At 37.5% G+C, this 27,130-nt stretch overlaps 1 protein-coding gene across 47 annotated transcripts in view; it reads right to left on the bottom strand.

Annotated features, from left to right (window-relative positions):
* Positions 1–27,130, bottom strand: part of LOC127963352 (NACHT, LRR and PYD domains-containing protein 3) — a 45,538-nt gene that overhangs the window by 2,848 nt on the left and 15,560 nt on the right. For 10 of the 47 annotated variants that reach the window (XM_052563204.1, XM_052563232.1, XM_052563241.1 and 7 more), the window contains exons 8-12: positions 8,339–8,449; positions 4,934–6,814; positions 1,924–2,097; positions 1,671–1,844; positions 1,527–1,573 (exon numbers count right to left, since the gene is read on the bottom strand). In XM_052563204.1, coding sequence (XP_052419164.1) covers positions 1,527–1,573; positions 1,671–1,844; positions 1,924–2,097; positions 4,934–6,814; positions 8,339–8,449 — 2,387 coding nt within the window. Of the gene's footprint in view, positions 1–1,526; positions 1,574–1,670; positions 1,845–1,923; positions 2,098–4,933; positions 6,815–8,338; positions 8,450–9,344; positions 9,468–9,744; positions 9,862–10,471; positions 10,574–10,687; positions 10,790–10,892; positions 10,965–11,140; positions 11,233–13,528; positions 13,840–27,130 lie in introns of those variants that run through there. The other 37 variants (XM_052563203.1, XM_052563235.1, XM_052563243.1 and 34 more) reach the window with 29 other exon arrangements.

Here is a 27,130-nt window from a genome sequence, read left to right as displayed (position 1 = left end):
AGAACCAATCCGAGCCTGACTTATTGAGACGTGAAGCGAAGGTTTTCAGTTTTTAAATGAGCTCCCGGGGAGACGACATTCGAAAAGGTGATGTCTAAAAGAGCGACAAAATGTCCACAGCTCACTTCACGTTTGACGACGAACAAAACAAAACAAAGTGTAAAGCACGCGGAGCGCTCATTCGTGGCAAGAACAACCAATTTGAAAAGACATTTACAGACAAGCCACCCGGACATTTTCTCAAATGTAATTTCACAACGATGTTCTTTTGTTTATTGAGCTAAGCAAAATTGGAAGACTGCAGTGCGTGGATGTTGTAGCATTAAATATTACGAACTGAAAAGTACTTTAAATTAGCCCCTATCAAGTTAGATGAGAGCACAATACTAATACGTAATATTATGATACATACATTTGATTAATACTAATGTTTAGTATATTTTATAATGTTCTACTTGTTGACAACATCACAAATATTTCTATATTAGTCATGTGAAACGTGAATGTTCACATCCTATCATTATACATACTAATCTAGCAATATTGTAGTATTTAAAACATACAATATTGCTAGACAAATGAATACCTTATAAAATCTTGTTACTTTTTTTATCCACCCAACTTATTAAATATTTACTTTAAATGTATGCACTTATTGTTCAGCTCAGCTGTAAGCTTTAAGGTCCTGGACCTAACTTTATTTTTCTTTTATTGATGGTCAATTGGCAGCTAGTTATTGTTTACATTATCATGATAGTGTTTGTTGCTGCATAAAAGCTTTTGAATCGAAATATAGACACAGTTGTGTTGAAATAAAGTTGAATTTGTGTTTTATATATTTTGGTTAAGTTTGTTTCCTATACCAGCTGTAAAAAATTGTCTAGTAAATCTGTTACTGATTTTAGTCTTATTTTAGTCGACTAAAATACCAAGCAATTTTAGTCGACTAAAATAAGACTAAAATTAAAACAAATCAGATGACTAAAACTTGACTAAAACTAAAAAGAATTATAGTCAAAAGACTAAGACTAAAACTAAATTAAAATTTCGTGTCAAAATTAACACTGGTCACAAACATGATCCCTGCACGATCTAATCTATAGCGTCTTATTAACTCACTGTCATACATTGTCTGCAACACATTTCTTCTGCCTCTTCGTCTTTCTGCCATTTTCTCCTCTGCTAAAGAAACTCTTAAGTCCTCGTCTGTGCTCCTAACAAGTTTGACCTTAAGACCTCTTTTAAGGGTTAAGATGCTTTCTGAATTACTTTTTTCTTTAATTTTAAGAGTAAACGGCCACATTTCTAAGAATTTTCTTAGAATTTTGTCACTAGGAGCTACTTTTTGCATTAAGATTCTTTATGAATACGGGCCCAGGTGTATATCCAGCTAGCGCAACCTGCCCCAGATGACTGTCATTTGATTCCTCATAGACTGACCTTTTTATATCCTTTCTGTTTTAATTACAGGTAAATACATCTAATTATAATACATCTTATGTGCTGATGTGTTAATTTAAACTTACATTTTTTCAGTCCTAGTGTTAGTCTGCTCTCTCCGCCGCAATCCAAACTATAGACACAAAAATGGTCATACACAGACATGAATAGATATAGATAAGACAATGAAATGATGCTGTATGCATGTTTACAGACTACATTGTACATACCGGAGTGTCTCCAGTTTGTAGTTTGTATCATGGAGTCTCTGAGAGAGAAGCTGAACTCCTAAATGTTGTGGGTGATTGTAGCTCAGATCCAGCTCTCTAAGGTGTGACGGGTTTGTACTCAGAGCTGAAGCCAAATAATGGCATCCTTCATCGCTCACCATACAACCTGACAACCTACAAAAGAAAAACATAATCTTTACATACAATTCATTGTATATTTTACTTTGATTAATCAGTGTAAAGAGATAAATACCTCAGTATGTGTAGTTGACAGTCTTGACTCTTGAGGGCATCAGAGATCAGCTTCACTCCTGAATCCTGCAGGTCATTGTTACTCAAATCCAGTTCTCTCAGAGGAGAGTTTGATGACTGGAGAGCTGAAGCGATGATTTCACACGACTCAACCGTGAGATTACAGTCTGCAAGTCTGCAAAAAATACTATTTTTTAGACTATTATATATATATTTTTTTATCAGTTAGGTTTTGTTGTATAACATCAAGAAAAGCCAATTACTCTGCCTCATTTTTGCTAAACTTGTATTAGATATAGTGGGCTGGTTAATGTCTTAAAGTCTTCTGAAAATAAAAAAAAACCCAACTGAAACTCAGATGACGACTGTACCTTAGATTGTATGTGCTTATTACATTTATACTAGGGCTGCACGATTCTGGATAAATTGAGAATCACGATTTTTTGATCTCATATAGAGATCACGATTCTCCTACGATTATTATTATTATTACTATTATCATTATCACAAGTATATAAATTAATTATTTTATTTTGCAAGGATTCTTTAAATTGGTCAAGTGTGACAAAGACATATAAAAAATATTTCTATTACACACAATAATTGTTCTTCTGAACTTTCTATCAAAGAAACCTGAAAAGAATCTACTCATCTGTTTTCAACATAATAATAATAATAATAATAATAATAATAATAATAATGTTTTTTATGGCAAATCATCATATTAGAATGATTTCTGAAGATCATGTGACACTGAAGACTGGAGGAATGATGCTGAAAATACAGCTGCACATCACAGAAATAAATTACATTTTAAAATACATTCAAGTGAAAGCAGTTATTTTAAATGGTAAAAATATTTCAAAACTTTACTGTTTTTTTGCTGTAATTTGGATCAAATAAATATAGTTTGATGAGCAGAAGAGACTTTAAAAAAACATTACACATCTTAAGGTTCAAAAACTTTTGACTGGTAGTGTATATATAATATATTTAAAACCGCAGTTTAGATATTAGAATGATGAAAAAGTTGTTTAGATCACGGATTCAAAGACTCACTCATAAACCTACTACACTTGTTTCATTACTAGATGAATCAGCGTTTTTGAACGATTCTCTTGAATGAAAAATTAATTCATTGACAAATAAATTAAGACACTTGTCGCCACCTATTGGTGAAACAATGCAATCAACACAAACTTTATTTAAAGCGCAGTACTTTCAAAAGGGGATTTATTATATTTTGATCGCTGCCATCTGCCATAGAGACATCAATGTTTATATTTAAACTATAAACTTTATCCCAGTATTTCTGTGATAATATAAATGACTGTAAGATAGAAAAAATACCGTGTAGTTGAAAAACTTTGATTGTTGAATATTATTTGCCTTTATATTTTGTATATTTTAAAAAGCAAAGTAACCAGTTAAAATTTCTTTAAAAAAAAGAATAAAAAAATATTGTTCTTCTACAAGGCTCTATAAGCATGTTTCTCTTCCAGCATCTAGCGGTTTGCTCCAGTAATTCCATCACAAAAAGAAATGACTGATTCAATCTAGTGGGAATAACTTGAATGATCTGCATAAAACCCAAACCTGAACCCAGCTGAACACCTTTGGTATGACTTGCAGGCTCTGAGCAAAAAACAAAACAAAACAAAACAAAAACAAGGATGGCCAACTTGGTGCACTGCAGAGTTTAGCTCTGAAACATGCAGGACAGTGGCCCTCCAGGACCAATGTTGCCCATGCCTGACCCAAACCCATCAGAGACTAGTTTACAAGATTACAGTCATTTCAAAACAGAAAAAGGCCTTTCCAAAACTCTTGAAATTAAGATGGAAACAAAAGTCTTTAAAATGATATTTAATTATATATAATTAATATTGGTTTTGTTTGGATTTGAAGAAAAATATAAACATGTTTATTTGAAGGGAGAAATGCATTTAGCAAAATAGTGCATGATTTTATTTTCCACTGCAGGGCTGATAACAGAGCTCTCATCTTAAAAGTGTGATATCCTGAGGGGTGATGTCACTTCTCACATTTTCTAGCACAATTCTTAACAGTTAAAAAAACATGCTGATAATTCAAGGCCAGGAACGGTCTGTAATTCCATTGTAAGTCCATTGTAGAGCATTCTTAAAATGGTTCAACAAGACAATGGAAGTGCTTAAACTGACACTGTCTCAACAAGAGAAAAGCCCTATTCGGACGGGACTAGTTTTACAGGGGGTCGTTAGAGAAATCTATGTTTCGCAGACGTACTTGGTGATTTTAATCCCGTCCGAATCTGCCACGTCTGTGTTTTTCTCACACAACCTCTGTGATAATTCCAGAGCAAATTACCTACTGTTTTTCAGCAAACTCAGTGATCCTCTGAGAAAACTAATCCCGTCCGAATGTGAATGTCTGTGATTGCCGGTGATATTTTATTTCACAACGCGTTTCCTTGTGTGTTTTGGCCAACATGAATTACCGTAGATGCTCTTACCGCACGGATGTTTGATATATTTGCTTAGCGGCAAATAAATAATAAAATAAAATAATAAAATCAAGAGCAAGATCACGCAAACTGTTAATACCGGCTATTGTAATATCAGCATCAGGTAAGATTACTGACGTTCATTTATGTACTCAGTTACATAAATTTTTTATTACATTTAATAAAAAAAAAAAAAAAAGGAAAACAAGTTAAACTTAAGGAACCACACATTAACATTGTTTTGTTATACTAGCCATTTAGTATTTATTGTGTAATAATACTAAGGCAATCATTCTAAATGAATGCAATGCACGCATACGTGATCTCCGTGACGCCCAGATGCACAAATCAGACCCTCCCACCTCTGTAATAAACACGGAGATGTTAGTCCCGTTCTAATTGGTACATGAAAATCACAGACGTCAGGTGGTAAGAATCGAAACTCAAACGTAGTTTAGAAAACTAATCCCGTCCGAATAGTGCTAAAGACTACCTAAAAGTAGAAATTTAATTAAAATATACTCACAGAGCTCTTGTGCAGTTGTTGACAGCTGGTATGAGTCTTCTTCTGCCCTCCTCTGTTGTGTTGTATTTCTTCAGATCAAACTCATCCATCACTTCCTCTGATACCTGAAGCATGTAAGCTATTGCTGAACAGTGAGCAACAGATAGTTTCTTCTCTGATTGTTTGTCCGATCTCACAAACTCCTCAATCTCTCTGTACAGAGTCTGATCATTCACTTCAAGCAGACACAGAAACAGATTAATGGACCTCTCAGCAGAGATATGCTCTGAAGTACTCATGGTTTTGATTTTATCTTTGATGTGTTCTGTGATTTTTTTGATGGTTTCTGAGGTGTCCACCATGTGTGTCAGTAGATCCTGTAAGAGCCTCTGATTGAACTCCAGTGAGATCCCTAGCAGAAATCGCAGGAAAAGATCCAGATGACCAGATTCACTCTCAACAGCTTTATCTACTGCACCTTTGAGAAAGCTATAAACCAAATCAACAAACTGCAATGTGTCACGTTTTTTGCTTGCATCACAGTAGAATGCATAGAATGCAGCGAGGAACTCCTGAAAGCTGAGATGTATGAAACAGTAGATTTTCCTCTGACCAATGACCGATTCCTCCTTAAAGATCTGAGTGCAGATGCCAGAATACAGCGAGGCAATGTCAGTGACCTCTATCCCACACTCTCTCAGATCCTCCTCATAGAACATCACATTCCTCTTCATCAACTGTTTGAAAGCTACTTCAGCCAGTTTCACAATCACCTCTTTATTGAACTGCAGGAGTTGCTCTGGATCTCTCTCTGCATCATACTTCTGATTCTTCATCTTCATCTGAATCAGCAGGAAGTGGATGTACATTTCACTCAGAGTTTGAGGGATTTTTGTTTCCTCATTGTCTTGTTTAAGGATGTTTTCAAGCACAGTGGATGAGATCCAACAGAAAACTGGTATGTGACACATGATGTGGAGGCTTCTTGCTCTTCTAATGTGTGAGATGATTCTGCTGGCTTGATGCTCATCGCTGATTCTCTTCCGGAAATATTCTTCCTTCTGCGCATCATTGAATCCCTGGATTTCTGTCACACGCTGGATGTATTTGGAGGGGATCCGATTGGCTGCTGCTGGTCTGGAGGTGATCCAGATGAAAGCAGAGGGAAGCAGATTACCTTTTATGAGGTTTGACATCAACACAGACACTGATGAATTCTCAGTCACATCACAAACTTTCTCACCGTCATCTGAAAACGTCAGCGCCATTCTGCTTTCATCCAGACCATCAAAGATGAACACAACTTTACAGGCATCATAAATCTTTGAGTTCAGATCTTGAAGTTCAGGATGAAAGTCCAGCAGAAGTTTGTGAAGACTGTAGTGATCAGGTCCGATCAAGTTGAGCTCTCGAAACGGAAGCACAAACATGAAATCTACATCCTTATTGGCCGTTCCCTCGGCCCAATCCAGAATGAACTTTTGCACGGAGACTGTTTTCCCAATTCCAGCGATGCCTTTAGTAAGAACACTCTTGATTTTCTCTCTTTGATATTGTTCTTCAGGTAAGGCTTTAAAGATGTCATTGCAGTAGATTGGAGTGTCTTTTAAGTGTTGTGTTCGGGGCTTTTTCTCCATGTGTAAAACCTCATGTTCTTCATTCACTCCTTCACTCTCTCCCTCTATGATGTACAGCTGTGTGTAAATGCTCTTCAGGAGGGTTTGATTCTCTTGTACTTTTATTCCCTCGAATAAACTCTCATACTTGCTCTTCATGCTGGTTTTGTGTATGTTTTTCACTCTCTGCAGTTCTTCTGTCTCATCTAGCAGGTCTGATTCTGTCTTGTTCTGGGTCTGCCAGTAGAGACAAGTGTGGTTTTGTCTGGAAAGCATCTTCAGACTGCTGAGAAAAGAGCAGCAAAAAACAGTGACTGCCATGTGAGCAATGTTCAGTGTTGGGTTTAGTTACTTTGGAAAGTAGTTAGTTAGGTTACAACGTTACCATCAATTAAAAGTAATCAGTTATGATACAGCGTTACCTATTCATAAAAGTAACGCGTTAGAGTACTCATGCGTTACCAAAAATTAAAAGCCGTTTGCAGCGGCTCACACATGACAGACACAGCCCCCGGCCCCTTTAAATGCACCTAGAAGTCGTGACTCCCGATAATGAATAACGTCAGTCATCCGACTAAATTAACACAGCAGGATAACAATAACAGGAAAGACAGTCAGCAATCGGCTATTCCACATGGCGTTTTATTTATTTATTATCACAGAACATATTATTAATCAAAATTCGCACCTAACGTTACCCAGCCCGGGTAGCCGAGGCTACTGTATATTATGAGCACCACAAGATAACTCCTGATTTTTCTTTAACTTTAAATAATGCAGTTATCAAAGTACAAGTATGCTTACTTGTAAACACAACCTTAAACAGGCTTGCAGATTTAAATCCATTTAGAAATGATGAACAACCAGCCAGCCAACGATCTAACAGAAATTAACAGCTGCCTGTCAGACAAAAATGATAACAAACCGAATTAAATCCTTCACTGCCACACAGGCAAATGACAAATCGCTTAATAGCCAAACTAATTATTATTAAAGTGTCACTCACAGTCACAAGCCTAAATTCGCTTTAACACAGTCCTCTTACATTTACTCTTCAAAGTAGTGATTAAAACGTAGCGTTAAATTTGAGGTAGAATTTTTGGCGGTCGACAGAAGCTTTTCACCAAAGCAGAGTGTGCATTTTACCGTTATGTTCTTTTCTTTTTCGTTGACAAATTGAAAATAATGTGCGTACTTCCATAAACCAAACGCTGTCCTCTCTGCTATCTTGCCGGGAGTTCGAAATAAAAAAAAAACCCACACACACACAGGGTCAGGCGCAGGGCACAGACGTATCACAGCCATTGACTTTACGATTACAGAGCTTCGGCTCCGCTGATACATCCGCAGGTGGCACAGTAGACCTAGGCCTACTGTCTGACAAAAAGCAGGCTGCAGTCGGGATTTTCCTTTCCTTAAAATAACGGATTACTTTTTTAAAAAAATAACGAAGTTACTGATTACTTACGCACGAAACTAACGCGTTAAGTTACACATTTCAGGAAAAAAGTAATTAAGAGTACTCTAACGCGTTACTTTGTAACGCGTTACCCACAACACTGGCAATGTTTGACCACCATCATGGAAATTACACACAAGGATAGCCATTATGGATGGTGCTATAAGGCAATGTTCACAAACAGTGGAAAATTATTTAAAGTTATATTTAGGACTCAGACACACTTTGCTGAGTTCCCAATTTAGTCCCAGATGCAGAATTGTGTATGAACAGTAGTAAAGTGTAGTATAAATTCACTGTGATCGGTTTAATAAATGTCTGGCAAATGCATAAATGACATTCTTTCTATACCTGGGGTCAGAGGTCACCACTTTATCAGTTAGTTCTGGGGGTTGCATTATAGATCTCTCACTCTTCATTGACATGCAGCTGGATTGTGGAGATGCTGATCTTCCTCTTTTCCTGTTGGTAATAGTAGAAATGCAAACAGTGTCTTAGACCTGTATGCTGTACATCTATAAATCTCATCCTAGACTGCTATCATAATAGTTTTTCTTACTGTGCTATTATATACTTTCCCGTTCTAGGGTTGGGAAGGTGTAATAAAGAAAGTGGTGGAGGAATCGAGGGAGCTTTCCCCTTCTACTGACTGACTGACAATACAAATCAGAATAAAATGTATTGAACACAAAGAAGCAAACGGAACTTCAGGAGGGGTCAAGGCCAAAAAAACAACAACTAAATTTTGACCTTGACAGAAAAATAAAATAACTCACACATTTAAGTTAAATGAGTCCTCCCACAAGATGATTAAAGACCTTTCAATACACTTTTGTCAACAACAAGTTAAACACGAACACAAGCAAAGTCAACAGATAAGACTCTTGCTCTAAGACTCCAGCTCTGCCATTTAACTCCAAACATTTCCTCTATTGGACCAATCAGGATAGTGCAGTCATCAGCAGAATCATCAACTAACTGTACTACACCTGTTAGTCCTAAGTGTTGAGAGAGGGAGAGAGAGAAAAGCAAAACAAAAACAGAGCACATGCACAAAAGAGAAGCTCCCACTTATGTCCTGGGATGTAACAGTGCCCTCATAAACACAAAAAACAGGTTTAATAGGATCCGTGTGGCATGAACTTAGCATCATCAAGTGTCAATCACTGTCATGACAGTAAAGTAAGGGCCAACTCTACGAAACAATGAGCACATCCTCTTTTAAAAGCCACTTTTTTGGCATTGATGGGAAACACAATCAAATAAATGTTGTGTCCACACCTTCCAAATCTAAACATCAGCACTTTTTAGTATTTGTTGTGGGCGTTGGGATAGTGTGAAGTAGCATTTACTGTACCTGGGGCCAGAGGTCATGGCTCCATCACTGAGTTCTGGGGGTTGCATTATAGATCTGTTGCTCTTCATTGACAAACAGCTGGGTTCTGGAGATGCTCCTCTGGGTCTTTTCCTGCTGATGATACTGACAAAAGTTTGAGACCTGTCTGCTATACATCTACTAAACTACTGTTCCAAGCACTTCATATTGTTGTACAGCCAGGGCGGTGTTGTGTACATACATTTTGAGGGGCAGAAAAAAAAGAGGACACCCCTTTCACAAATGTATAGAAAAGTTATTTACAAATCCACATCTTAATTATTATTATTATTATTATTCTTACAAATTAATTTAGAATAAGACACTACAGAGCCATTATCAATAAATCAGTATCATTACTGTCATCAGTTCCTTGCTGTACCTGGTGTCAGAGGTCATGGTTCCATCGCTAAATGCAGAAGGAAAGTCTTTGATGGACTGCTTGCTCTTCATTGACACACAGCTGGGTTCTGGACGGGCTCCTGTAGGTAATTCCCTGCTGATGACAAATCTGCATTTTAAGCCTGTCTGCATTTTGTCTGTTATTCTCTTGTTCCAATGTCCAGTGTAAGTATCTGTAGTTTTATGGTACTTTTCCACTGCATAGTACGTCTTGCCTCAGCTCGACATGGCTCTGCTTGTGTTTCCATTTCAGTATACTACTGCTATATGGTAGGTAGGATTATTCACGTCATTTTAGTTGTTCCGCCTCTACTGCTGTGACTCCTGAAATCTTGATCTTGCTGGATCTGCTCCTCTGCTATCAATGAGAGGAATGTCTGTACATCGTCAACAGAACATAAAACCCGTTTTTTGGATGTTTAAAAAAAGGTATGCTTGTTCAAAACAGTTAGATTCGATCCTTCGCTGGCTGTGCTGATTTAAATCTAGCGGTACTGTTGTGTCTTTTGTCGCAAGTTCAGTGATGCAGGTAGTTACAATTCTCTCCAGCCAATCAATGATTAGCAAATTTACACATCACATTCTGTTAATGGTATGGCTCCCTTGGAACCTCAACTGAGGTGTACCAGGTACTGTACACAGTGGAAAACCCCCCAAAAGTGAACTGTACCATGCAGTGGTAAATTGCCATTACTGTCTTGCTCTACCTGGGGTCAACGCTGAATGCAGAAGGAAAGTCTTTGATGGACTGATCGCTCTTCTTAGACACACAGATGGGTTCTGAAGATGCTCCTCTGGGTATTTTACTGCTGATGATATTGACAATAGCACTTAACAGCATTAAAAACCTGTCTGATGTTTGTCTGTTAATCTTTGTTCCAAAGATTAGTGTAAGTGTTAGTAGTATAAGTTTCTTGCCGTACCTGTGGTCATTGCTGAATCCAGAAGGTAATACTCTGATGGACTGCTCGCTCTTCATTGACACACAGCTGGGTTCTGGAGATGCTCCTCTGGGTATTTTCCTGCTGATGATATTGACAAAAGCATTTAACTCCATTTTAAACATGTCTGTTTTCTCTTGCTCCAAAGATCAGTGTAGGTTTCGGTAGTTTTACTGTCTTACTCTACCTGAGGTCATCATCCTCTTTGTTCCCCTCCTGTATCCCCTCACGGTCACTCATTTTGGAGTGTTACGCTCCTCTTTTTTGATTAAGGTTGTTAAAAGTTTTAAAAAGACATACCAACAAACAGACACAAAACAAGAATACAGAGTGTTTATGACTGATTTAGTGTGGAAGAACGTTATCTTTAAATGTACAATAACAGCAATCCCACAGTAAAATCTGCACACACACACACACACACACGTCAAATACCTTCAGCTTGCAGTTAAAAAGATGAAAAAAAAAACAGGTTCTTCTCCTTCTCTTAGAAGATATTCTGTTGATCATGAAGATCTGTCAGACATCTGGAAAAAAAAATATAAAGCTGAACGATTACATTACATGCAACTGTATGTATAGGTCTAGTCAATTAACCCCAGAATCCCCAGACTAGGGGTGCAAAAATATATCATAATATTCAACGATCCAGACTGCAACCATTTTTTCCTCAAATGCAAGTCATTTTTGTAACCATGGTTTTGTGGTAGAAATAGCCGAATGCATTACATCATTCATTTCGGGGATTGTACAAACTTTTGAAAGAAAAATTCAAGCATTTTCTAATGACTTTCAAGCATTTCACACAACAGTTTCAAGCATTTTAAAGCTCTAAAATGCTCCAGTTTGAATGTTATTTTTAATGGGATGACCAAAATATATGTTGTAGTAAGCAAACACTTGTGTAAAATTTAAAAACAATAAATTAAATCACAATTATAACCAGTAGATGACAGCAGAGGAGCACTTATTGGCTTGCTAGTCATTAATTTCTCTTTTCTCTATATCACTGTAGTTGGGAAGTTACATATACTAGATAAATAATTGTGCATTTAATAAGAGTGGAATATGAATTTTTTCTATATAAAATAGTTTTTGCATCTGTTGTTGTTGTTAATATTTATCTATTTATGATTTGACGCCATGTCTGCAGCAGTGGCTACATTCATGGCAATAGGAAACATTTCAATTTCACAATTCAGTTGTATATATCATTTCAAAACAATTATATAAAAATATTATTTGAAAATTATATATATATATATAAATAAACATGTATACAAATATACAAAACATACATATAATAAAAATAATAACAAGAACAAAAGTATTAAGAACAATTATATAGTCTTTCAGCGTAATGCATGACAAAAAAAATTAACAGTTAATTAATAGGAGAATTATATATATATATATATATATATATATATATATATATATATATATATATATATATATATATATACACATATAAATGTCCATTAATATATTTTCTGAATAAAAAAAAAAGTTGACTAGTATTATTTAAAATTGAACATTCAATTAAAATGTTTTATACTCAAAAGATTTTTACACCTTTCAAAGACCAGTTTCTCTTCCCCTTTAAACAGATAAGAATGAGTCTTGTATGACTAATTCAACACCAGATCATACTGAGTTGCAAAATTATAACAATACCTTGATTCAACAGTGGGTTTACCTCATACAGTTTGTTATGTATACATTCATCCCACTCCATTTGCCATTTATTGTTAAGGTACTAAGTCAACAAGGGTTTCAAGTTAGTTGCAGGTATTTTGAATTCTGTCACATTGAACCGGAGTGCTTCTTTTGCTGATTTATCAGCCTGTTCATTGCCAGAAAATCCCATGTGTCCCTATATCCAGCAAAAAATATAATATAAAAATATAAAAAGAATTGTTTCTTTAAAATATCCACATTTTCTACTATACTGATTATTGTAGGATGAAACATTTTAAAAGTCTCAAGTGCAAGATTTAAAATCTGTGCAAAAATGACGATGATGCTCTTTTCTATTTGTCCCAGGGCTAAAAGCAATGTAAAAGCTTCAGCTGTAAAGATTGAACTTTGTCCAGGTATGCACTTGAAAAACATTTTGACCCAATCACTACTGTAACAGACACATGACTGTCCAACTTTGATCCATCTCTATAGCTGTTACTGGTTTAGATTTTGTATGAGTACATTTTGTATGCAAGCTCAGTGCTTTACTGTCAAATGTGTATAAATAATAATAAAAAATTAACATATATTACTAGTAACTCCACTTATTAATTCAAAACAATTGTAATTTTATGGTTTAATGATCTAAAAATAAACCTTGAATGTTGTCCATGTTTAATCAAATAAAAAAATAGTATTAATAAATAAATACTATTAAAAAACAAATGCTATCGACCATTGAAGGGGAATGTAATTTGAGTGTCATCTTAATTTCTTTCTTTTTTTATATCGTGATACAATCGCAATCGGGCAAGCATTATCCTGTATCTGTCTTGAGTAGAGCATGTTACACATAGACATATTAAGTTTATAATGTTACACCCATACCCAAGAACATTTCCTGCGAGTAGTTTTTTGTGAGTGAGATGGCCTCTACTTCAATGCAAGCAGTACAATCATACCCTTATTTACTTACTTGCAACCTTACATCATACATAAATATTCTGCTGTTTTTATTTGTAATGGAGCGCTCGCACCCTCACGTACGAAGCACCGTTTACAGCTGCCTGACACTTAGGATCAGAGCACGGGAGCACAAACCTGCAACAATGCCTTTTTCGTACCTATTTTCCACCTTACCCCATGTTTAATTCCGCTGTTTTAGTCCGTAATGATGTGCACGTTTGGCGTCGTACGGACTGACAGATATGGTTGTAAACGGCTAGAGATGTTGTGAAAAGAGTTTGGTTAATGGCAATAATTGACTTACTCGGAGTACCGTATTGCGGGCTAGCAAAGAGATTAAGCTGCGGACAAAATCTCGCGAAATCTAGGGGTTGGATCCTTTCTTTGAGACTTAGGTCTCTGCAGAGCAAAAGTGGGCGTTTATCACTATGTGGGTGTTTTGAAACTGCTGGGTGTTTCTGAATCATGCAATCTAAATGATCCCCCCTACCCAACCCCACCCCTAAACCTAACGTCACTATTACATCAACTAATCAGGTATCATGGTGTAAAAACACCTAGATCTCGTAACTCCCATTACTTTCCTGCAGAGACCTAAGGCTTGTTTGAGATGAGCAAAATCTGCGCAGAACCGATCACCGGTGATCAGCGCGAAATGCATGCCGGTTAGAAAAGTGTCCGAGTTACGTCCGCCTTCTTCTTCTTCTTCTTTGTTTCGTTTAATGGCGGGTGGCAACCAGCATTATGGTGCATTACCGCCACCTACTAAGTTGGAGTGTGGGCCAGAGTTTTCCTTCCCTTGAGTAAAAAATAAATACATCTAATAATAGTACTAATAAAAATAATAAAATATTTCTTGCCCCTAAATTCTATTTATCAATCCAGTTTCTCTCAAATACCAGAATAACTTCCCTACTTCAATATCAAACACATTTTTTAAACTTAATTCTTCCTGATCAAACTTTCTACCTTCCTCCCTTAATACTTCCCGCTCTCTATAGAATTTTTTACAGTGAAGAATTACATGCTCGACTGACTCCTCTATTTGGCAGTGTTCACACAATCCTGAAGGGTGCTTATTTATTAAGTGCAAAGTTTTATTAAGCCTAGTATGTCCTACCCTTAGCCTTGTCAAAATGTTCTCCTCTTTATTGTTTCTTCTGGCTATCCTTCCTGTACCCACATTTTGCTGTAATATATAGAGATGTCGCCCTGTGTTTCCTGTATGCCAACTGTTCTGCCACTCCTTAATGATGTTTCGTTTAATTATTCCTTTTGCTTCAGACTTACTGAGTGGATCGTACAAGACCTCCTCCTGCATCAGCGCCTGTTTTGCTAATGTATCCACCTCTTCATTTCCTTAAATCCCTCTGTGTGCCGGAATCCACATAAATGTTACCTGAATGTTCATATTTTTAATTCTGTACAATATTTCATAGATCTCATTTACTATATCTTGTCTGCTGTTAGATGTAAATGACTGCAGTGACATTAATGCAGAGCATGAATCAGTACATACAATAACTTTTTTAATTTGTAATTCTTCTACCTTCTCTAATGCTATTACAATTGCCAACATCTCAACTGTATACACTGATAGATGATCTGAAGTCCTTCTCTTACCAGCAACATGTAATGTAGGAATACTAAAACCAAAACCTGCTTTCCCTGTATTAGGATCCTTGGATCCATCTGTATATATTTGAACATATGTTTTATATAGTGTTTGTATTCTATCTTCCACCAGTACTGCTATACTTCCAAATCCTTTTTGTCCCTGCATTTCTTCCAGGAAATATAAATCTACTGACACTGGAGGAAACAACCAGGGTGGTGTCACTGATAATGGCACTGTCGGGATATATCCACCTTGATTTAATGTCAAGGCTCCAGCTATTTCTTCACATCTCCATGCAAAGCATCCCCGTTTAGCTCTTTCACTCTCCCAACATGGGAGAAGTATCTTAGTTGTAGGATGTCGATCCCCAGAATGCCCCTGTAAATTTATCCAGTAGTGCATCATTAACTGCTTACGTCTAATGTGCAACGGCATTTCCCCCATCTCAACTTGAAGAGCAGCCACAGGAGTTGTTTTCATAGCCCCACAGCATAGTCTTAAAGCTTGAGCTTGCACCACATCCAACTTCTTTAATGACGTTTTTGCTGCCGGTCCATAAGCGATGCACCCGTAATCTAATACTGATCTTATCAATGCAATATACACATTTTTACTTGCAGGCCTACTTGCCCCCCATTCTGACCCTGTTAAGCATCTCATCACATTTAGTATCTTTTTACACTTGGTATTTACCCTTCTGATATGTTCATTCCATGTTAACTTGTCATCAAACCACATACCCAAAAACCTAAAAACTTTTACTTGCTCTATTTCTTGCCCATACATCTTTACCTGAGCTTCAACCCCTCTGTTTCTAGTGAAAAATACTGTCTTGGTTTTCCCAATTGCAAACTTAAATCCCCATGCAATTGACCATCTCTCCACCACATTAATTGCCTCTTGTATTTTACCTTTAATATGATTAATGTTCCTTCCCCTTTTCCATAAGGCTCCATCATCAGCAAACAGTGACTGTCCGATATCCCCCTGTACTTGCGAAAAAACATCATTAATCATTATGGAAAAGAGTATAGGGCTAATAACACTGCCCTGAGGAGTACCATTTTCTACCATGTATCTTCTTGAAACAGCTGTCCCAATTCTTACTTGTATACTTCTCTCATCCAAGAATCCCTTAATCCAATTATATGTCCTACCTCCTATTCCTATCATTTTTAATTTTATCATTACTCCCTCCTTCCAAACCATATCGTAGGCTTTTTCTACATCAAAGAACACTGCCATTACAGATTCTTTATTAACTTGAGCTTTCCTTATCTCTGTTTCCAAACACATAACAGGATCCATCGTTTCTCTACCCCTCCTAAATCCACTCTGATGAGGTGATAAAATTCCTCTACTTTCCATATAAAAAGATAATCTATCTGTAATGATCCTTTCCATTATCTTTCTTACATGTGATGTAAGTGCTATTGGTCTATAATTCATTGGGCTTGATAAATCTTTCCCTGGTTTCCTGATAGGAATAATTACTGCTTCTTTCCACCCAGCTGGCAATTTCCCTAAATCCCATACTTTATTATAAAACCCCAGCAACTTTGTAGATGCTAAAACACCTAAATGTTCTATCATTACATAGCAGATATCATCTTTACCCGGAGATGTTAATCCAGATCTTTTTATTGCCCTTCTCATTTCTTCCATTGTAATTGGTGCATACATTATACTGTTACTATCCTCCCTTCTTTCAAGTAAATCTCCATATGCTAATCTTGTCAATGTCCTTCCTCTCTTGCCCTCCTCCGTTAAGTTATCGGAACTATGAATAAGAGTAAATGCCTTCGCTATCATCTCTGCCTTCTCCTGGTCAGACACTGCTGCTTCCTCCCCCATCTTCAATATTGGATACTTCCATTCCCTTCGAATTCCTCGCATACTCTTAATCATGTTACACACATCTCCAACAGGTGTTGCTCTACCAATTTTGTTACAGAAAGTCTGCCAGCTTTGCTTTTTTGCTTTTCGTATAATTTTCCTAACCTTTGCTTGTGTTTCTTTATATTTAATCAAATTATGAAAATTATGTGTTTTTCTTAATAATCTGAGTGCTTTATTCCTTTCTTTCACTATTTTCCCACACTCCTCTGTCCACCAGGGAACTGCCTTTCTTTTCATTTTCCCTTTGCTTTTAGATATCGATTCTTTAGCGACTTGTAGTATTGTTGTTCTAATATTTTTATCAATCTCCTCTATTTCCTCATTAAGATTTATTTTATCCATTTCTATCTCACACATATATTTATATCTTTCCCATTTTGCGCTACTAAATATCCATTTCCCCACTAATTCCCTTTGATCCTTATTTACTTCCAATAAAACACTGCACCATACTGGAAAATGATCACTACCTACCAATGATTCTTCAGATAGATCCCACTCACATATTCCCGCTAAATTCCTAGAAACTAAAGTTAAATCTAATGCTGAGATATTCCCTGTATGTACATCTATTCTAGTCCCTCTCCTATCATTTAAACACACCATGTTTCTCTCTTCTAATAATTCTTCTACAACCACACCATTTACATCTGTTTTTACTCCTCCCCATAATGTACTATGTGCATTAAAGTCACCACATACCACCACCTTATTACCATCCAACCCTACTATTTGTGTTATCTGCCCCAACTCTAATTTCCTACATGGATTATAATAATTTATAATTACACACTCTCCCTCATTTGTCCATATCACTACACTAACATATTCTTGTTCGTTCCCCCCTACACTCACTTCTCTGAATGAAATATCATTTCCAAAAAATGTAGCACATCCTCCCCCTACTCCATCCCCCCTATCATACCTTACAGAGGCATATCCATCTATCCTGAATTCTAAATTTGGTCTCAACCAAGTTTCCTGTACACAAATAATGTCTGGTTTATTGGGAAGATCATCAATGTACTTTTTAAATTCCTGTCCGTTGGCCATCAAGCTCCTAGCATTCCATTGTAGCAAGAGGACCATTATTAATACTATCCAGTCCCTACTTGCTCCTGGCTTGCTTGACTGTTTAGCTCATTCCTCACCTCCTCCCATGTCAACTCCCTGATGTCTAGGTGATGAACTGCTGCTTTTACAATTATTTGTATTCTCTCCGTTTTAGATTTAACCTCCATAGTTGCATTTATCACCCCTGCTATGAAAGTGACTAACTTCTTTAGATCAACTGTTACTATCTCTTCCTTATCTTGGTCTGGTACTTTTGTATTTTGTCTTTCCTCTCTGTTTCTTTCATCACTCTTACTAACCATTTTCACAGCTTCTGCATATGAGATCTTATTTTGAATTTTAGCTTGTTGTACTTCCATTTCCCTTTTCATCACCTCACATCCACCGTAAGCCACACTATGACTACCCCCACAATTACAACACTTTGGTTGCTCGTGATTACAATGACCATACTCATGATCATCTCCACATCTTGCACACCTTCTTCTGCCTTTACATGTTATCGCTGTATGTCCAAACCTTTGACAGTTATAACACCTCATTGGCTTTGGAACATACTCTCTTACACTATAACTCAAAAAACTATAACTCACTATAACTTTGGGAGCACTTCCTCCTCAAACTCCAGAATCACAAGCTCACTTTCCTTCCTCACTCCCTCCCGAGTTATCTGCATCCTTCGGACACCTTTTAGATATCGTATCGACGAGGACACGAAAGGTTCAGTAGACTTTTTGCTTTAAATGAATGGTTGTTGTCATGGTGTAAAGAACAGAAACTGCTATTTGTTAATAACTGGAATCTTTTCTGGGAGCGTCCTAGACTGTTTCGCGCTGATGGATTACACCCCAGTCGAGTCGGCGCGGAGCTTCTCTCTGACAACATCTCCAGGACACTTCGCTCCATGTGACTAGTAAGTCAATTCTCAAATAACCATTATGATGAGTTTTGTTCCACCCGCTTAAATGATAAAAGTACTTGTGCTGTAAAACCTATTAAGACTGTGTCTGTTCCCAGAATAGTGAGGTCAAAATATAAATATAAATATAATGTAGGATCTAGAAAAAATCTTATCGTAATTAAACCAGAAAAATGTAAAGTAAATGAACAAAAACAATTTTTAAAGTTTGGGCTCATAAATATTAGATCACTCACACCAAAAGCAGTTATTGTAAATGAAATGATCACAGATAATAGTTTTGATTTACTCTGCTTGACTGAAACCTGGCTAAAACCAAATGATTATTTTGGTCTAAATGAGTCTACTCCACCAAACTACTGTTATAAGCATGAGCCCCGTCAGACTGGTCGTGGCGGGGGTGTTGCAACAATATATAGTGATATTCTCAATGTTACCCAGAAAACAGGATACAGGTTTAACTCTTTTGAAATACTAATGCTAAATGTTACTCTGTCAGACATGCAAAATAAATCTAATGTATCTCTTGCTCTGGCTACTGTGTATAGACCACCAGGGCCGTATACAGAATTCCTAAAAGAATTTGCAGATTTCCTCTCAGACCTTCTAGTTACAGTTGATAAGGCGCTAATCATGGGAGATTTTAATATTCACGTTGATAATACAAATGATACATTAGGACTTGCGTTTACTGACCTAATAAACTCCTTTGGAGTCAAGCAAAATGTCACCGGGCCCACTCATCGTTTTAATCATACACTAGATTTAATTATATCGCATGGAATCGATCTTACTGCTATAGATATTGTACCTCAAAGTGATGATATTACAGACCATTTCCTCGTATCGTGCATGCTGCGTATAACTGATATTAACTATATGTCGCAGCGATACCGTCTGGGCAGAACTATTGTTCCAGCCACCAAAGACAGATTCGCAAATAACCTGCCTGATCTATCTCAACTGCTATTTGTACCCAAAAATACACATGAATTAGACAAAATTACTGACAACATGGGCACTATTTTCTCTAATACATTAGAAGCTGTTGCCCCAATCAAATTGAAAAAAGTTAGAGAAAAACGTACTGTACCATGGTATAACAGTAATACTCACTCTCTCAAGAAAGTAACTCGTAGTCTTGAATGCAAATGGAGAAAAACTAACTTAGAAGTTTTTAGAATTGCATGGAAAAACAGTATGTCCAGCTATAGACAGGCTCTAAAAACTGCTAGGGCAGAGCATATACACAAACTCATTGAAAATAACCAAAACAATCCTAGGTTTTTATTTAGCACAGTGGCTAAGTTAACAAATTACCAGATGCCACCTGATTCAAATATTCCACCAACGTTAAATAGTAATGACTTTATGAATTTCTTCACTGATAAAATAGATAACATTAGAAATACAATAGCGAATGTAGATTCTACAGCATCTAACACTTCAGTTTCATCCATCGCACCCAAACATAAACTGCAGTGCTTTACAACCATAGGACAGGAGGAGCTAAATAAACTTATCACTGTATCTAAACCAACAACATGTTTATTAGATCCTGTACCCACTAAATTACTGAAAGAGCTGTTACCTGTAGCCGAAGAACCGCTTCTCAATATCATTAACTCGTCGTTATCTTTAGGACACGTCCCAAAACCATTCAAGCTGGCGGTTATCAAGCCTCTTATTAAGAAACCAAAACTAGATCCTAGTGTACTGGCAAATTATAGGCCTATTTCAAATCTTCCATTTATGTCTAAAATTTTAGAAAAAGTTGTGTCTGCTCAATTGAGCACCTTCCTGCATAAAAATGATCTGTATGAAGAATTTCAGTCAGGTTTTAGGCCCCACCATAGCACAGAAACTGCACTTGTTAAAATTACAAATGACCTGCTCCTTGCGTCAGACCAAGGCTGCATCTCATTTCTAGTCTTACTTGATCTTAGTGCTGCGTTCGACACCATAGATCATGACATACTCATAGATCGATTACAAAACTATACAGGTATTCAAGGGCAGGCTCTAAGATGGTTTAGATCCTACCTGTCCGATCGCTACCATTTTGTTTACTTAAATGGGGAGTCATCTCATTTATCATCAGTAAAATATGGAGTGCCACAAGGATCCGTCCTAGGTCCCCTTCTATTTTCAATATACATGTTGCCCCTTGGTAATATTATTAGAAAATACGGAATTAGCTTCCACTGTTATGCTGATGATACTCAGCTATATATATCAACGAGACCAGATGAAACTTCCCAATTATCTAAGCTAACAGATTGTGTTAAAAATGTAAAAGATTGGATGACAAAGAATTTTCTCCAATTAAATTCGGATAAGACGGAGATATTAATTATTGGACCAAAAAACACTACACAGAATCTTGTAGATTACAATCTGCAACTAGACGGATGTACTGTAACTTCCTCTACAGTCAGAAATCTGGGTGTTATATTAGACAGCAATTTGTCTTTTGAAAATCATATTTCCAATGTTACAAAAATTGCATTCTTCCATCTTAGAAACATTGCCAAGCTACGAAACATGTTATCTGTTTCTGATGCAGAAAAGCTAGTTCATGCATTCATGACCTCTAGACTGGACTATTGTAATGCACTTCTAGGTGGTTGTCCTGCTTCTTCAATAAACAAGCTACAGGTCGTCCAAAATGCAGCAGCGAGAGTCCTTACGAGGTCAAGAAAATATGATCATATTACCCCAATTTTACAGTCTCTGCACTGGCTACCTATTAAGTTCCGCATCAGTTACAAATTATCATTACTTACCTATAAGGCCCTAAATGGTTTAGCTCCAGCGTACCTAACTAGCCTTCTACCACGTTACAACCCATCACGCACCCTAAGGTCACAAAACGCTGGACTTTTGGTAGTTCCTAGGATAGCAAAGTCCACTAAAGGAGGTAGAGCCTTCTCACATTTGGCTCCCAAACTCTGGAATAGCCTTCCTGATAATGTTCGGGGTTCAGACACACTCTCTCTGTTTAAATCTAGATTAAAAACACATCTCTTTCGCCAAGCATTCGAATAATGTATCTTTTTAATTGTGAGTGTAGTTGCATCTGATCAAAGGTGCATTTTTATTCATTAGCTTGGGTTAAACTAATTTTACTTTGTTGGATCAGCAGCTATGCTAATGATGTCTGTATTTTGTTTCTATGTTTTGCCACGGGATTCACATCCCGTGGTAACTAGGATTTACACAAGCTCCAGTCTGGATCCAGAACACCTGAGAAGAGATGATGCTGACCCTCAGAGGACCTCAGATGATGCTAACCCTGAATGAACAAACAGAACTAACAATTATTCCTAAATGTGTGACTTAATCATATAATAACTTAATTAATAATATTGATAGTTCATCGTCTAGCTGACTACGTCTTGTATTATTATTATTTTTTAGTTTTTCTAAAATCCTGTCAAATGTGCACAAACTACTAGCTACTACTAAATATTGTAGAAACATAATTTTCTGTAAAGTTGCTTTGTAACGATTTGTTTTGTAAAAAGCGCTATACAAATAAACTTGAATTGAATTGAATTGAATATCCTCCTTTAAGATTTGCTTTGATTTCCTCCATTGTAACCCCGACTGGTACCCCCCATATCACTCCCTTACTCCACATGTTTCCTTTTTCAATTTGACTTGTACTTATTACTTTAAACCTCCCAATTTCTTTAATCCTTCCAGCCCGCTCTCTCTGTTCTTCATTTTTACAACCGATCATTAGATTACCATCTCTCAAAACCTTGGCTACTATAATATCCCCGATCTGGTTTCTCAATACAGTTGTTAATTTCACCGGACTTATTGACGAAATTCCCCTCTCCTCACCAAATCTCAATATGATTTTAAACTCTAGTCCTTCCATACCATTATCGTTTATTACTTTCCCATAATCCTCATTACTCCTTGCCCTCTTTGTACTGATCCCAGCAAAAGTATTTCCTCTTTTGTCCCTCTTTTTTTACCTTCTTGACTTATATCCATACCCCCCTCACTATCACCCATATCAGTCCACTCTGACCCATTCTCAACATAGTTGTGCCTACCCGCTGCCTTCTCCCTCTTCTCCATTTTTAGTTGACCTCTTTCCAAACTCCCACTTCCATACGCTCCTTCCTCCCAGGATCATCCCCAACCAGCGTTTCCTGTAGCAGGTCGCGCCAAATTTTGACGCTTTGTGTAAACCTACGTCCGCCTTGCTCTGATGTCATGCTGATGTATGCCCAAAATCTCTCGCGAGCGCAAGGCGCACGTGTCGGATTCTGCAGTCGGGTGCAGTTGCTCCCATAGACAGTAGGTTGCTCCCAGGGGGCAAGGAACTCGACCGGAAGTTGAAGTCGGGTGGGGGCTGCCATCTTTTAGCAGAACTTCACTTGCGTTAGCATTCCCATTGACTCCCATTCATTTTGGCGTCACTTTGACAGTGAATAACTTTACATCTGAGGCGTTTAAAGACTCCGTTTGTTCATTATTTATTTCTAAAGATACACGACAATGTATAAAGGGCTCCATTACCTTCTATGTTACATTATGGCCCCGTATAAACAGTTTTTGTAAAAAATAGACTAACGATTGCGTCATAACCACTCGTCTCTCTGTCGCATTACTGTACAGACAGGAGTAGTGATGGCCGATTCGTGAACGAATCGTTCAATTTAACCGGTTCTTCTTAGTGAACCGGTTGAACCAGTTCACCAAATCGAACTGAATTGTTTGAAACGGTTCACGTCTCCAATAAGCATAAATCCACAAATTACTTAAGCTGTTAACTTTTTTAACGTGACTGACACTCCCTCCGAGTCAGAATAAACCAATATCCCGGGGTAATCTATTTACTCAAACAGTACACTGAATGAAATGCTGTGAAGACCGAACTGAAGATGAACACCGAGCCGAGCCAGATAATGAACAAACACGCCCACTGCTGGAGCAGTTCTCGTTCTCGAGTCCAGAACCGGTTGCTTCGGTTTTCGGATCATCAGTACACTCAACCGAGAATCGTTTCTGTCGGACGCGTCCGATTTGAGAACCGATGAGCTGATTCTCGTTCTCAAGTCAAGAACCGGTTGCTTCGGTTTTCGGATCACAGTACACTCAACCGAGAATCGTTTCTGTCGGACGCGTCCGAATTGAGAACCGATGAACTGATGATATTGCGCATGCGTTTGTAAGTATTTTGTTAAACATCGGAAAGTGTGATAAAATAACTATATTTTATTTTGATTTTTTTTTATTATTATTTTTTTTAGATTAATGTTTCCAATCTGTATATTGTATGTATAGGCCAAATGGGTTTTCAGGGAAGTTGGACAATAATTAAGACTCTAAAGACTCTTATGTTTAATAGGAATAAGGGATGATTTATGAGATATCTGTACTGTATTTATAGTTAATGATGACATTCACAAATTGAGTTTGTAGTAAACAGAACATGAACACGAGTAGAGCAGCTGATGACACTGAACTGCAGCACGTGCCGGTTAGAGCGATTCTCGTTCTCGAGTCAAGAACCGGTTGCATCGGTTTTCGGATCATCAGTACACTCAACCGAGAATCGTTTCTGTCGGATGCGTCCGAATTGAGAACCGATGAACTGATGATACTGCGCATGCGCGATTCAGCGTGAAGCCAACTGACTCGCAGCATGTCTGAACCGAAGGGATTCTTTTGGTGATTGATTCTGATTCTGTACTAGTAATGTTATGAGCGCGGGTATTTCGAGGGCTTGGTTGAAGGCAATCTGGCGAAACGTAAGTTCATTTAATAACAAATACATCGCAATGGATTATGTTTAGTAAGTGGATCATGGTTCCTGCGCTGATGACACCTAATTTATTTACTTTATATCTTCAAGACTTAAATCCTCATATGCACATTGTTGCTGTTACTGTATTTAGGTGTTGTTGCAAAACTCAAATGTAAACTTTTCATGATTATGAGGTTTCAACTGACTAAAGTTATGATTACTGACTTTATATATTTGAATGTTTGATAGACGTGACGCCATTACGTCATCACCAATGACGTCATTACGTCGAGCGTGAAAGAACCGTTTTTTTCAACCGGTTTATTGAATCGAACCGGCCGAAAGAACCGGTTCGCGGAAAAGAATCGAACTTCCCATCACTACTCTGCAAGATTAACGATGGCAGTTTGCACGCACAGCCACTTAGAAGATTTACATCTGTTAGACATGTTGCTGACGTCGTCAAGCTTCGTTTGAGTCTGCGCGTCAGAAACGGAAGTGCTAAAAAACTCTAAAAATGGGCTTCACTTGTCTCAATTGAGTTCCAATCAAGGGGCAAGGAACTCGACCGGAAGTTGAAGTCGGGTGGGGGCTGCCATCTTTTAGCAGAACTTCACTTGCGTTAGCATTCCCATTGACTCCCATTCATTTTGGCGTCACTTTGACAGCGAATAACTTTACATCTGAGGCATTTAAAGACTCTGTTTGTCCATTATTTATTTCTAAAGATACACGACAATGTATAAAGGGCTCCATTACCTTCTATGTTACATTATGGCCCCGTATAAACAGTTTTTGTAAAAAATAGGCTAACGATTGCGTCATAACCACTCGGCTCTCTGTCGCATTACCGTACAGACAGGTGGAGAAGCTTGCAGCAAATTAACTTAATATGGCGTACTGGCGTTACATTTTAAAATACTATGCAAAATAATTAATCAGAATACTTACTCCTGCTCACTCACGACAAAGAACTCCCCGCTCAAGCTCGCCGTCTCTGCAAGATTAACGACGGCAGTTTGCACGCACAGCCACTTAGAAGATTTACATCTGGCAGACAGGTTGCTGACGTCGTCAAGCTTCGTTTGAGTCTGCGCGTCAGAAACGGAAGTGCTAAAAAACGCTAAAACTGGGCTTCATTTGTCTCAATTGAGTTCCAATGGGGTCGCTGTGTCCATTTCTTTTACTGTCTATGGTTCCAATGGGGTCGCTGTGTCCATTTCTTTTACTGTCTATGGTTGCTCCCATAGACAGTAAAAGAAATGGACACAGCGACCCCATTGGAACTCAATTGAGACAAATGAAGCCCAGTTTTAGCGTTTTTTAGCACTTCCGTTTCTGAAGCGCAGACTCAAACGAAGCTTGACGACGTCAGCAACCTGTCTGACAGATGTAAATCTTCTAGTAGCTGTGTGTGCAAACTGCCATCGTTAATCTTGCAGAGACGGCGAGCTTGAGCGCGGAGTTCTTTGTCGTGAGTGAGCAGGAGTAAGTATTCTGATTAATTATTTTGTATAGTATTTTAAAATGTAACGCCAGTACGCCATATTAAGTTAATTGCCTGCGAGCTTCTCCACCTGTCTGTACGGTAATGCGACAGAGAGCCGAGTGGTTATGACGCAATCGTTAGCCTATTTTTTACAAAAACTGTTTATACGGGGTCATAATGTAATATAGAAGGTAATGGAGCCCTTTATACATTGTCGTGTATCTTTAGAAATAAATAATGGACAAACAGAGTCTTTAAACGCCTCAGATGTAAAGTTATTCGCTGTCAAAGTGACGCCAAAATGAATGGGAGTCAATGGGAATGCTAACGCAAGTGAAGTTCTGCTAAAAGATGGCAGCCCCCATCCGACTTCAACTTCCGGTCGAGTTCCTTGCCCCTTGGTTGCTCCCCACCGACTGAGCTGACCAAAAGCACGATGGGAAACGACTTGCTGACGACACAGCTTAATGCTCATTGGTTTAAACAACTGTGATGTATTGTTCTCTTTTAAAATGTTTGATTTTAAAACTCTGATATCATGTTTTATGTGTATATGTTATGTGTGAATATTACCAAACTATCTGAAAGTGCAATCTCTTTTTGTTATGCAATTTAATTTTTATAAAAAAAAAAAAAAAAAAAAAAAAAAAAAAAACATTATTTCTGAATTAAAGAACTAAATATTGATAAACACGTCTTTGGTGTGTAATTAAATGCGTGTCTTGTTCATTTTATTTATTTTCATATAAAAGCAACAGAACTTGAATTACATCCAGTTTATTAGCAACACTGTGCACAAGCGTGAATCCCGCGATAGCTATCTTTGATCTCACAGGTGTCAGATCCACTACGAGAAGAGAGATCTGTCCGGCTTGCCTGCGCTTTGTTCACTCCTCCTCTTGCTGCAGCCGCCTACTCTCGCTTACATTTCAGGCGAGGAGCATCTCAAACAAGCCTCTATACTTGCTTTCTTTTACTATCTATGGGTTGGATTAGGAACGAAACAG

This window comes from Carassius gibelio, chromosome B8 (genome assembly GCF_023724105.1).
Source record: "Carassius gibelio isolate Cgi1373 ecotype wild population from Czech Republic chromosome B8, carGib1.2-hapl.c, whole genome shotgun sequence".
In the NCBI taxonomy this organism is placed as follows: Eukaryota; Metazoa; Chordata; class Actinopteri; order Cypriniformes; family Cyprinidae; genus Carassius; species Carassius gibelio.
Note: the sequence above shows the minus strand (reverse complement) of the source record. Positions and strands in the feature narration are given on the sequence as shown.